At 54.3% G+C, this 13,258-nt stretch overlaps 1 protein-coding gene across 15 annotated transcripts in view; it reads left to right on the top strand.

Moving 5' to 3' along the window:
• Positions 1-13,258, top strand: part of LOC308182841 (protein CEPU-1) — a 343,323-nt gene that overhangs the window by 314,449 nt on the left and 15,616 nt on the right. For all 15 annotated transcript variants that reach the window (XM_080568115.1, XM_080568122.1, XM_080568124.1 and 12 more), the window contains one exon: positions 173-298. In XM_080568115.1, coding sequence (XP_080424241.1) covers positions 173-298 — 126 coding nt within the window. The remainder of the gene's footprint in view (positions 1-172; positions 299-13,258) is intronic.

Here is a 13,258-nt window from a genome sequence, read left to right as displayed (position 1 = left end):
CTCCACCCCCCCGTTTCCCCTCTGTTTTCCTGTCGAGGCAGACGAGACTGATGGGCTCTTGCTCTGTTTGTCACGGTAGAAGGACGGGAATTCTGCCTCCTTCACCCTCATTTTCAGATTTAAGACAGACAGAACCGGCTGCATTTTTATTTCCCTCTTTGTGCCTCTGCAGTGTCGCCGAAAATTACCGAGATCTCTTCTGACATCTCCATCAACGAAGGTGGCAACGTCAGCCTCACCTGCATAGCCACGGGCAGGCCAGATCCAACAATCACCTGGAGACACATCTCGCCCAAAGGTAAGAGCCAAGTGTTGCCCAAAATATTCCAGGCAGGGCACGGGGAGGGCTGGGAGCGGCTGGGGAGGTGTTGGGGGCTGGTTCACCTGGCCCTGCAGCTGCAAAGAAAAGGTGGTGAGCGCTAAAAAGCTGCGATGTGCTGCAGGAGCTGACGGTTTTGTAAGAGAAATATCCATTCTGGTGGTCTCGGAGAGGAGATTGGTGGTTTTCTTGGGCAGTTATCAGCCTGGGGGTGTTGTGCTTGTCCCTCGGGAGCCTGGGGCTGCCCCAGGTCGCTGGAGCTGCCGCCGTGGGTGGTCGCATGCAGCAGGCTGCTGGCAGCCGCTTCGGGTGCCTGCTGAGACCTTTTTTGGGGAATAACACACATTGCATCAAAGAGGGGCTGGATATAGTATGAATCAACAAGAAAAAACGCAAAGCATTAATTGGTAACCTTGTTAATTGGCAAGCAAAACCTGAGCAGAACTGCGGGGGTGTGACTGCTGGGGAGCGAATTCCCACGCGCGCCCGTCTGGGACGGCACCATTTCAGACTCCTTTCCCGGCTGTTTTTGGCACTCCTTTTGCATTTTGCTGCTCCAACTCTCCCAGCTTTGCGGGGATCTCACTGATGAGCTGGGGGAAGGTCGTTTTGGGTGGGATGAGCCATCTGGCCAAGGGATCCTCTGCCTCCCACATCGCCCATCTGAGTGCTTGCATTCGACCTCGGTCATTTTTAACCCTGGGTCTTACCGACGTGGGCTGTTGTCCCAGACCACTCCTCAAAGTCTCCTCGGGGATATCCCGGCTGGGCTGTCCAGCAGCCGAGGGAGACGACGCAGCAGCAGCAGTGATGGATGGCGCCGTGTCTGCTCCCTCCATTCAGCTGCCTGGCGATGGCTGCGGTGTTTCAGTGCAGCTCCATTGATTTTTGCTATTTGTCTGTGCTGTAGCAAACTGCTGGGCCAGATCCATCACTCTCCGTGGCCCAGGCAGAGAGCGAGCTGAGTCAGTGGCAACTCAGCCTGCTTTGTTGACAGGAGCCTCTGAAAAAGCCATTCCCTGGTGCAGGAGTTGGCTTATTCGCTGTAGGTGGCCGTGTCGGAGAGGGTGGCCTTCGGTCGGCGTCTGGGCATGGACCGTGATGAAATGCAGGGAGCAGATGTGTGCTGCTCTCAGCCCTGACCATGGCACCTACCCACGGCATCAAGTTGCTGTCACTCTGTCACCACCGGGCAGCACTGATGGTTGAGCCTGTCCACGTGCTGTCACCTTTAAGCCTTTTTTCCCTTTGTCCTCTTCCCCTTCCCCGCCCTGACTGCATCTTTTTGTCTCGCTCAAGCTCCTCACCGCCTGTTTTTCGCACGCACTTGGTTTTTCCTGCAGGCCCTGCTCTCCTTCCCGCATCCCCTCCTGCTCCCCAGGACCCTCCTCTCCCCATCCTGCACCCCTCACCACCTTCTCCTGCAGCCATCCATCCTCTCCTAACCAGGTTCCCGGCTTACGAAGCCTCTGTCTTCTTTCACAAGGGCTATTTTCGGTGTTTGCTGCCATCCAGCAGGTTTCTTCCCCCAGGGAATCTTTACCTGCGCTTGAACCAGATGTTTCCATTTTACTTAGGACTTAGCTGCTATGGAAACTGAGGATGCACCACAAGAGGAAGAGTGAGCTAATCAGAAATTACCTGTGGTGCTGTGTAATTTGCAACAGCAGCTCTTACCCGATTTTGGCCATGATTAGGCATTCTGCTTTCAAAACTCAAAGAGAACAAACGATCACAAAGATTTACCTGAATCTGGCCTCCTGCCGGTGGAGGGTGCTGAGCCCGGAGGTGGCCCAGGACATCTCCGGTGCCTGCCCATGTCCGTTCCCAGCTCAGCTCCTCTCTTCTTTCTCTCTCTGGGTCTGCTGCAGCCACCAAGCGGGGCCTCTGGTTCTCCGTTTTTAATTCAGCACACATACGAGAGGCGAGGATGTGCAGCATGGGGACTGAAGGAAGAGCCAGGGCAGGTGCCCAGAGGTGCTGTAGAAGATGCCGAGGCCGTAGCCATTTCCCTAGCAGGACAGGGTATGATTTGGAGAGCCAGGAGCCTCTGCAGTGACTGGGGACCCAAGCTGGCTGCTGGCCCCTCTCTTGGCTGGACCTGGCTCTGCATCGATGCACATCCCCGGGGAAATCCCGAGCAAGCCTCCTCCTGTTCCTTCACGCCGTCTTTCTCCATCTCGCTTGGAGTGGTGGAGAAAAGGGAGGGGGGAGAATTGGTTAAGGGAAAGCTGGTGCATAATTGAAGGGTTTACATAGCGGATGGGTAAGCGGCTCTCACCGCTGCCTCTGGGGAGAGGCTTTGATAGCGCCGTCTGTGCCAGGCGCGGGCGGGCTGGGAGCTGAAGGAGCTGCTCCCCGCGCCTACCCCGGCAAGCGCTCCTCTGCGCAAAGGCACTTCACGGGCTCTATTATTTTCTTGGCAGCTGTAAGTCTGTTTTGTGGCTCTTGGTGAGAAATGGAGCAGATAAGTGTGTTTGCTCACTGGAGGAGCATGCAGTCTGATCCCGCAGAGGATTTACACCCGAAGCAGCTCAGCTCCCCAGTGGCTTATCCCACTCCAGACCCTTTTTTCAGCCACCAGCTCCTGGCAGTGCAGCCCAACAGGTTGAGGTAGAAGAAGAAGGGGCTGGGGGGAGAGATGCAGTCACGTCTTCCTCCATCTCAAGGCTCTGCTGAGAAGCCACAGCCAAGGCCATGGGCTCGGGTGCTCCAGCTGGCAGTGGGACTGGCAGCAAACTATACCAGTAAGCCAGGCACCAGCATCCAACGGGCCAGCTCCATCCCCTCTGGGCTGTCTGCTCTTGGCATCCACGAGGCGCCAAGCCCAATAGGACGGCAGTCAAGAGGGGCATCCCCAGCAGGGCAAAGGGAGCAGGGCAAAGAAAGGGAGAAGGACCTAGATAGCCATGGTCAAGCTATAAACCCAGAGCAAAGGCAGCAGCACCTATTCAGAAGGTGTGGGGGTTGTGCAGGAGGTCCAAAAGGCAGTATTGTGTGTGTGTTATTGTGCGTGCGTTACTGTGTTTGTGTTATTGTGTGTGCAGCACCGTGTATGCACCGTATTTGCACCCGTAGTGCCCAGCATCTCTTAGTTTCAAAGGCTTCAGATGTTTTGTGGTCCCCAGCATCACGGTGTTGATGCCATCCGCAAACTGTGGTGAAATCTTCCAGTTAATAGTGTGGTTATGGTCACTCAGGTGTTTCCATAGTTACTGGGCTCTTTATTTATTTTTTGGGTAACTCTGACGTTGTCACGGTGATTGCCACGTTGTCAGTCTCTCGGTGGACAAAAGCTGGAATTTCTTGGCTTAGGGAAAAGTTCAGTGTCCTGAGCTGCTGGGCACCGGGCAACGCTTGGTGCATCGGGCAGGGCCAGGGACATGGGGAAAGGGTGCACAAACTGGCTGGGCATGCAGATACACCGCTGACATATCTGCCTGGCCAGCACCCATCTGCCACAAACGGCTATCCTACAGCCAGGGGCTGCATCCAACTTGTCATCCTTAACGACCCTTGATGGACTTTGCTGCCATGGTTTTGTCTAATTGCTGTTTGATTATCGCTGTAGTATGATGGATTCTGGTGTAAGGCTTAAGACAGTGGCTGCCAGAGTAGGAAAACATTATGGTTTGGCTTGATGGTGTATTTACTCGTAAGAGGGCTGATCAAGAGGTCTTTATAGCGGGAATCCCTCATTAATCTTAGGATTAGGCTCGGTGATGAAAGCTGGAGCCTGTGCGGAGCCAGAGCCCCGCACCACATCCGAGCTGGGACGCGCGGGGCCCGTGCTGCCTTGCTGCTTGGCCAGGCAGCATCGCGAGGGGGGCGAGCTGCTCGGAGGGCCCCCGTTGTGCCACGACCCAGGTGTCCCCCGTGATCAGCTGAGTTAACCTCGGCAGCCCTCCGCTTCCTCCCTGGAAGAGGCATAATAGCAGTCCCTCATCCGGCAGGACTGATGGGAGGATAAATACATTCAGGACGTGAGGTGCTTGGGCGCGGGAGTAATCACAGCTCGTATATGCACTTAAGATAAATGAGACTTGGTGGCCTAATGTGGCAGAGGTCTCTTGAGATCATCTGTCTATACATCAGCAGCAAAGCAGCGGAGGGACTCTGGGAGAAGTCTGGTATATTTGGATATATTGATTCTCTCTGGCTCTTGGCGGGGCTTAAAACAAGAAGACAAGCTGCTGCAAAAAAAAAAGTGCAGCTTGAGGAGCTGCATTTCCCTGGGAAGGGGACACATCTCCTCCCTTCAGAGGCTTGTCCATTAAGCACATCAATTTCTGTCCCAAATCTTTCCAGGTCCTTTCCGAACTGCAGGCAGGGGCTGCTTTGCCTGGCGAGCATAGTGTGGGATGTTTGTAGGTGGGACATCAGGTCTGGAGCCTGGCCAGGAGACACTGAGAGAAGCCAGGGGAATCCGCTTGGGTGGCAAATCTCTGCCTGCCTCTGTGCTGTCATCGCCCTGGCAGTGATCAGCTCAGCATCCCCAGGGAAAGCTCCCTGTAACCCTGCCTCGAGTCACCTAATTAACTTAGTAACAGCGAGCTGTACTCTCTGCTGGTCATTTTAACAGGGCAGTAGCTCTCAAAGAGAGCAGAGGGTTTGTGCAAGGCTGCTTCTGTGTTCCTCCAGAGCCTCGTGTTTCTGCGCTGTCTTTTGTTGTGGGTTCAGGAGGTTTTGGAGGAGGCCAATACATCTGCCTTGCTTCTCTTCTCAGTATTTAGGCGGCATGGATTTGTCTGAACCTCCTTAGCCTGAAAAACATCAGAGCCATCCAAAGCTCACAGTGTTGAGGAAAGGAAAGGTATAAGCCCCTCTTTGGGAAGAAGGACTTGTGGAGATGTTGTATGGGAGTATAGACACGCAGTGTCTAAAGGAAGGCAGTTGAGTCCTTCTAATGTCACTGGAGCAAAGAGTCGGGGCTGAGTTGGGTTGGGTTGGGTTGGGTTGGACTGGGTTGGGTTGGGCTGGGTTGGGTTGGGTCAGGTTGGGCTGTGCTGTATTGGGCTGGGTTGGGTCGGGTTGGGTTGGGTTGGGTTGAGCTGGGTTGTGTTGGATTGTGTTGGGTTGTGTTGGGATGTGTTGAGCTGTGTTGGGTTTGGTTGGGGTGTGCTTTGAGCTGGCTGCTCTGCTGTACGTGGCATCCCAATTCACCTCGTTGCATGCATCCCCCTGGTCTCGCAGTGGCCTTTCTCCAGCACCGAAGCTCTTAACCACCTGCAGAGGCCAATGCCAAGGCATCACCAGGGCCAGGCATCTTGCAGAGGCTCAGCCGAGATTGTCGTCCTCCTTCCAGGAGGCATTGCAGGCCTGGGCTCCGGCTAAATTAACTGAAGCATTTCAACAGGCTCCAATCCTGTCGGCAGCTCAACCGTCCCCTTGTTTACTGTTGAAATAATTACTGCTTTGCCATAATATTAGCTCTGAGCCGTGACTCCATTACCATTATCGCCGGAATATTACCCATTTATTATCTCCCAGCAACCCTGGAAGATGAACACTAGGCTTCAGAGACCAATTGTTTTACAACAGACAGGATCTTGGTGTGCATTGTTTAATGAGGTAAACTACATTATAGCCGGCATTAATTTGGCTGCAGTGCACTCCACTAAATCATTGTTAACCTGTAAATCTGCCACCCATTTTGATGCACACTTAATCAGCGCCCTCTGGACGGATCCACTGGGAAAAGGGTCATCGGTGACCTGGCTCTGTTGGCACCACATGGGGTGCCAGTGCCAAGGGCACGTTTCGTGCATGGTCATGGTGAAAGTGAAGGCAGTGCTGGTGGCTGGCATTGCCAGGGCTTGCTTGCAAAGTTCTTGCACTTGTGCTGCATCCTGCAAGGCGATCCTGCCAGGAGTAGGGTGAATATTTCGCCCCTGGAGTGCCAGCAGCTTCCTGCGGGAGCAGGATTAGGCAGGAGTGACTTAAACCTGGTTAATGCATCGCACACCTCATGCACTGCGCGGCTGGCTGTGGTTAGCTCTTTGTAGCATTTTCCCTCCACTGATGTGCCCTCTTTCTACCTGCTATTTCGAAGCAATAGGAGATTATGTACTTATATGCGTGTATATATAAAAGTAATATTTTTGATTCCCTGCATGGTGGAAATGAACCCTCTCAGCTGATTTGTTTGCATATTTGGCACAGCCGCCTTTAAAATACGCATTTTAGTACAAAAATAACTAGACCCCTACCAGCTACAAATGAGGCAGTGCCTTTCTGTTATGGAAAGGGGAAAAAAGAAAAAAAACCTCTCCGCTTCAGCATGTTCCCTAAACACAGCTTTGCAATGTCACGCTTTCCCTCCTTGCCAGAGGCAAGGCGTGCACAGTTCCTCGTCGTCATCCGGGGACGCGTGCGGGCCGGCTGCTCGTGTGGAGGTACAGCCGCCCGCGTCGGGAAGCTTTTCCCAGGCAGAAATCAGGCAGCTCTGCCTGCACCTGAGTTTTTATCCATGGGCTCATCCCATTGCTGGCTCGCTGCCTTTCCGAGGCACCACGCTACTGCTAAAGGCCCCGATCTGCATCCGCACCATGCCCGGCAGAAGGGAGCTGGGGCCCTGTACAGAGACATATTAATAAGAATATTGGAGATTTATTTTTCTTGCTCCCAAGCCGACCTATTTGCATGACAATCTCGTAAGCCCTGCATGTGCACAGCAGCGGCAGGACTGGGTGAGAGGAGCGGGGAAGTTTCCATTCACTCCGGTGCCCGGCGTGACGCCCTCTCCGAGCATCCCTCATTTCGCCTTTGTGCAGAGACAGCGGATTTCAACCCATCCCTGTATCTTTTCACCCAGCCACTGCAGAAGGAAGGGTTTCATTTATTTACTTATTGTGAAGGGTAGGACGAAGCGGACAAAAAAACAACACGCTGACAGCGTCGGCTTGCCGGATTTTCTGTCTCTTCTTTAGTGATCAGAGCGGCTCCCTCCTTCCTGGGTAAATGGGAGGCTTTGTGTCGCTGGCTCGCTCCCTGCCTGGGACTTGCCTTTCATTCAGCTGGCATTAGGAAGCGGAGGAAGAGCAAGGGACGGGAGTGTCTGAGATGTGAGAGATCTCCACACAAATTAAAACCTTTTATCAGGCCCTAATAGCTGTGCAAACTAATTATATTTGGGCCAAACTTTGCCAGAGACTCCCCCGAGGTATTATTATAAAAATCTGAGCTGTGGAAACGCGTCCCCATTCTGTCAACACCGGGTCGCTTCAGCTATAGAAAACTCAGCTCCGGCTCATTTTAGCTCCCGTGATGTGCTTTGCATAAGCCGTGGCAGTTGTTTTGGGGAGGATGGAGCCTGGCCAGACTGTGTAACATGTGGTCCAGGTCTGTCGAGCCCAGGGGAATTTTTTCCATTGACATGGCTTTGGGGGTGCAGACGTGCATCTGGGATGCCCCCATCCCTGGAGAGACAGGAGGTGGTGATGAGTTTGGTGCATCCTCCTTTCTTCTTCTTCCTCAGCTCCCTTCCTTCCCCTGTAACACCTGCTTGGTGCATGGGATGCCAAGGCTCAGGATATCCCACACCTCACCTGCCCTCAGTGGCTGTAGGTGGAAGCAGCACAGGGAAATGCTCAGATCCAAAGTCCTGCACCTCTGATGTTCATCCCGGTGGGAAGAACAGTCCCTCGCTCTTCTCCCCATGCCCACCGTTCCCCTGCCTGCCTTGTGCTCTTCCCCTGTGCAGATTGCTGGCTAATGGGGTGGAGCTAGCGAGAGTGCTCTCTATTAATGGAGCAGAATATAAACAGAATAAAGCCTTCATTTCCCGGGCTGTGATTTCATTATTAATATACTTTACAGTTCACAGGTTGTTCATTTGCTTCCATGTTTTCTCAGCTGGTGTAATCTGCAGCTCAGAGTGAGAAGAGTCATAAAATTTCCATTTCCAGTTGAATGTGCGTCCAATTCGCCGTGAAATGTTTCTCTCTGTCGTGAATATTAAGTGCACGAGGAGTCAGTAGCTGCGGGATTAGGCAGGGCAGGTTGCCAGCCCCCTCTCTGCATCCCGGGGGTGCGGGTGCGAGCGATGCTCGTGACATGGAAGATGCAGAGGAGGCGGCTGGAGGAAGGTGTCAGGGCATCGTGGAGGAGCAGAGAGGGAAGGGTGGCACGGAAAGGTCTAGGGACCGAGGGGAAAACTGTGTGGTGGAGAGAGGAAAGAAAACAAATGCAATAAACTAGAGAGAAAGAGAACAAAGTTGGGGAACAGTGAAGAAACGGGCTGCAAGTAGGGATGTGATGGGCAAAGGATGCCCAAGACCTGGTGGAGCTGAGCTGAGCTCCTCCGCCTCACCTCCCTGTCCCGCAGCCATGACACATTGCAGGGAAAAAGTCACACCAATGTGTGCCCGTTTGTAAATCAGTCTGCTCTCCGTGCTTGGGCCAGCACCACGGGCTTTGGGGCTGGGCTCTTCCCCTAGCCTGAGCACGTTGTGGAAAGGGTTTTCTTGTCTCCAGTTTGCATGGCTGGGCAAGGAGCTGAGCCGCGCTCAGGAGCTGCTCAGCTGCCCCGTCCTGCGCCTGCTGAGCAACAGCAACAAATAGCCCTGGAGTGGCAGAGCATGTGCGTGGAAGCGTGCAGAGGCAGAAAATAGAGCTTGTCAAATGAATTGGGGAAGAAAAGTGTTCTGCTGGTGGTTCCATGGCCAGCAGGAAAAAGCGGAGAGACTTGTTGCATATTCTGTGTGCCCTTGCATGGCTTTAGCAAAGCAGAACGTCCCCTCTGGGGCAGGGCAGCAGGAGCGTGGGTACCTGTAGGGTGGGAGCACTTATACATGGGTGCATGTGTGTCTTCAGGCTTGCTTGTACAAGAAAGAGGAGCTGCGTGACTGTCCGGGTACGTGTGTACACGTCTGCCGTGGCAGTGGGCACAGCTGGCAGCACATGTGGCCCTGTGGTGGGCAGGATGCCACAGCTGGAGGTGGTGGCAGATGCCCACCACCCATCCCTGTAGTAGCGCTGTGTGATGCCACATCCAGCACTGCCACTGCCATCAGGAAGAGGACAAAAAGCCAAATCCTGGTGGTGTGCCCTGGCCGTGGAGATAACTCGGGTGCTGCCCGCAGCCGGCACCACCGTTTCCATCCAACTCTTTGCTGAAATGACTTCTGCCATGGCGTTCCTTACCGTGGAGAAAAAAAATGCCTCTTCCTTTCCCATCTCCTCTCGGTCGAGTCAAGATAATAATAGTCTTTTTCTGATCCCCTGAACTTTCCCATCTGCTTGGTAAAACAATGGCAATTCTTTTTCCTCCCGGCCTCTCTCTCTGTCTTCCTCTCTTTTATTTTTATCCTCCTACAGTATAATTTAAAGCTGCAGCAATGCTGTAGCCCAGGGGTTTTTCCCCTTCCTGTGATACACTGCTGTTATTTAAAATGGTTTTTCCCTCGCAGAGGGGTGCCTCTGCTCCCCTCCCCGCACCACCCCTCCTGCCAGGATGCTGCGGGGCTCAGCCCACTCTCCAGTCCCTCCCAGTTCCCTGGGGCCAGCATCACCCGTCCCTGCTGGTCCTGGCATCCCCGGCTCCCTGCCCTCAGACCCCGTGCCCCCGGTTGTCCCCCACCCATCTCACTGCCCGCACCTTCCGCCAGCTCCTCTTGATAAGCCGCAATATTGCGAATGGTCCTCCAGAAATGGAGACATCAGCGCCATAAAACATGAGGGACAGAGCAAGGCCACTGGGCTGGAAAATAGCATGTCTGAAAAAATAAAGACAGGCTAAAGATGATGGAGAGGCGACAGCCAGCCTCACCAGGCCCTGGTTCGGATGGCTCTGGGGGTTAAAAGATGGGGTGGGGGGGCCTGGCTGAGAGCCACCAAGGGCTGCTGCGGAGCGGTGTGAGCCATGCTCTGGTCCCCCGGGCACCCTCGGGTCACCACATCAGCCTTGTTATCAGGGCTTCCCCGCCTCGCTTCAGTGTAACGGTTGTTCCCTGTCTTATGAAAAATTGGAAATTTATCTCCGATCAGCCCTCGCCTCGCCTGTCGGCTCCCCAGGCTCGCTGCCCCCGTTTCGGTCTGACAGGCGCCGTGTACCAAATTCCCCGCGCGACGAGCTGGCTCCGTGCTGTTCAGGGTGGTCCCCATCCAAGGGGAAGAGGGAGAAAGGAAAATATCCCCCGTTCCCTGAAAGCCGTCGGCCAGGCTTGCCACGAACCATGTGCAGGGAAAGTTTCCCAGATCGCTAGGACTTCGTGCCAGCACCCTGGATGAATTCAGTCAGCACTTGACGCTTATTTTTTCACTCTAATGCCATTATGCCACTTGCTTCCCTTCCTAGGGATATTTTCTTAATGCGGCTGAAATGCAGCTTAACTGAGGTTACAGCCATTTAACGCCCTGGATTGAAATTGCGTCTTAAGAGCTTGTCCTGCGGAGAAAGCCTTTGGGTTTAAATTTGCAGCTGGGGGGACCCGACGGTCCCGGCCACCAGCAGCTGTTTTGCAGACAAATGCGGAGGAAAGTGGGGCACCACAAGTTGGGTCAGGGCTGGGGATGCTCTTGCCCCCATCACGATGCAGGCTGGAGGGCGAGGGGTAGATCTTGCCACCGTTATCCCCATCGCGATACCTGCGACAGTGACCCCCCATGGCATTTTTTTGGGGTGCTTTGCACAACTTCTGTGAACAGCAGGCAGGAGCAGCTTGTTCCTTGGTGTTAGCCGGGGCTGAGCCTTGCGCACCGCGGCTTCTCCTCGAGAAAGCTGCCAGCAATGGGACGGGCTCCAGGAAAGCCAAGTTGCAACAGGATTTAATCGAGGAGCAGAGCTCCCGCAAACAGGATGTGTGTGTTTGTCTGAGTGATTTTCTCCAGGAGCATCTGTCACTCTCAAACATCCCGGCATCATTGCGGCAAATTATTTAAACACTACCCACTGTACCCCATCTGTCAGCCAGCCCCTCCGCACGTATGGGGCCCTACCTTGCCTCTTCTCCAAAGGAACTCGCCGGCAAAGGCTGAGAGCCAAACAACAGGACAAATTAAATCAAAAGCACAGCTTCGGCACCCAGGGGGAAAATGCACATCAGCTTTGACTTATTGCACGGCGCACGCTTACAAGAGAGAAGCAGCGGCTTTTGTCACTGCAAGGGGCCATGAAAAATGAATTAGGGCCGCTGCTGGGAGAGGGCATGCAGGAGAATCCTTCATTCTGGCGACACTGTCCTCTCTCACCTTGCGAGCAGCAACGGGGAAAAATGGTGGGGAGGAAGAGAAAGTAAAGGAGGAAAGGCGAGGGGACGGCTTGGGCTGCAGGCAGGGATGGAGAGGCTTGGATGCCCTGAGAGCGGCATCGAGGCTCGAGCGGGAGCCCAGGGCGGCCGTGAGATGTTGGCTCATCAGTAACCATCAGAAGAAAGCTTCGCTCCATTCCCATGGGGCTCCGTGTGAGCATTTTTTGGTTTACATTGGGCCTTTTGCATGTGCGCCTCCATTGAAGCAGAAAAACTGCGTGGGAAGTGACTCAGTGCTGGTGGCAGCGTCTGCACTGTCAAACCTCTCCTCTAGGACCCTTGGTGCCACCACAAATGCCACCACCTCACCCTCCGAGCAGGTAGACACCGAGGAGGAAGCTGGCTGGCTCCATGCTTGTGATAATACATCAGTATCTTGAGGAAAACAGCCCTCCAACAAGCCCTAAGCCCATCTTTGCTACAGGTCTGATGCCGCCTAAGTGCTTGGTGACCTGCAGCCGCTGCTAATTTCCTTGCATGTGGTGGCCAGCCCGGCCCCTCTACTGGCTCTGGGCTTTGTGAGCAGCACCTGGGGAGGAGGCAGGGGCCGGGGAGCACCCATCTGCCCATCCAGGGTGCTCGCTGCCACTTTGCTAAGCCCCGAGAGGCTTCGGAGCCAGCCCTGCTCTACCACGCATGGAAATGAACGGGCTCGTTCTTTACGCGCCTCGTTTGCTCCTGAGTTAGAGCCTCGTTCAAGGGTGGCTGGTCCCCGAGTTGTTGTGTCTTGTGTCTTTAAATATTAATTTCCATAATCCTTTTATTTCCCAGGGAACTACTTCTCACAAACAAAGGGTTTAATGCTCCTTTTTTATTCCCGGTAACAAATAAGTCACATGAAGCTCGCAAACATCCCGGCAGCAGCCAGCCGCGCGCACGAGCAGCAGCAAACCGTGCTGAAGTCATGGTGTGTGGGATGGGGAGGACGAGAGGAGCATCCCCAAGGGATCACGGGTCTCACGGTCACATCATCCCGAGATGCTCACCCCGACAGGGAGGGCAGGGGCTCGGATGCACTGGGAAGCCCCCGTGCAGCCCGGGATCCTGATTTTTTTTCCATCTTGGCACCTCTGACGTGCCTTTTTGAGATGGAAGAATAGAGAGCCGAAGGCTGGGCAGCACAATAGAAGATAGACTGCTTGTACCTCATTGTGTGGAGAATAGATGGGCTGCGGGCTCCCGGAGAATAGGAGCTGCCACTCAGGTGGCTTTAATAGAACAGGCGGCAGATAGATTTCAATAAAAGAAATGAGTATAAATATTGTTAGCGGAGAAGAGAGGGAAAGTGAAAAAGATCTTGTTTGACTAGTCACAGTGGGAAACTTTCAAGGACTTTTAAGCTAAAAACTCTGCACAATGGTGCTATAATGGGCGGCTCGGCTGCGGCTCACGGCACCAGCAAGGCAAGCGGACCGGGCAGGCATCCCCGGCGTGGTGCGGCTTCATGCAGGAGGTCCGGCTGCTGCATGGCACAGGGGTGAGGTGGTTGTACCAGGGAACCCGCTCACTGCTGTCGGCACTGGGTCACCTCCTCCATTTTAGCTCCCCGTGCCTTGCGTTGGCCGTCCGTGGTGTGGATGGTGGATGTGGGTTAGGCTATAGGGCTGTGCATATAGGCTGACCGGCTGGGGGTAGGCGATGTGATGGCATCAGGAGGGTCTCTGCAAGCTGCATGTCCCAGTGGGCAGTG

The sequence above is a fragment of the Anser brachyrhynchus genome (genome assembly GCF_964034855.1).
Source record: "Anser brachyrhynchus genome assembly, chromosome: 25".
In the NCBI taxonomy this organism is placed as follows: Eukaryota; Metazoa; Chordata; class Aves; order Anseriformes; family Anatidae; genus Anser; species Anser brachyrhynchus.
The sequence above is the reverse complement of the archived record's forward strand: the minus strand, read 5'-3'. Positions and strand labels throughout refer to the sequence as shown.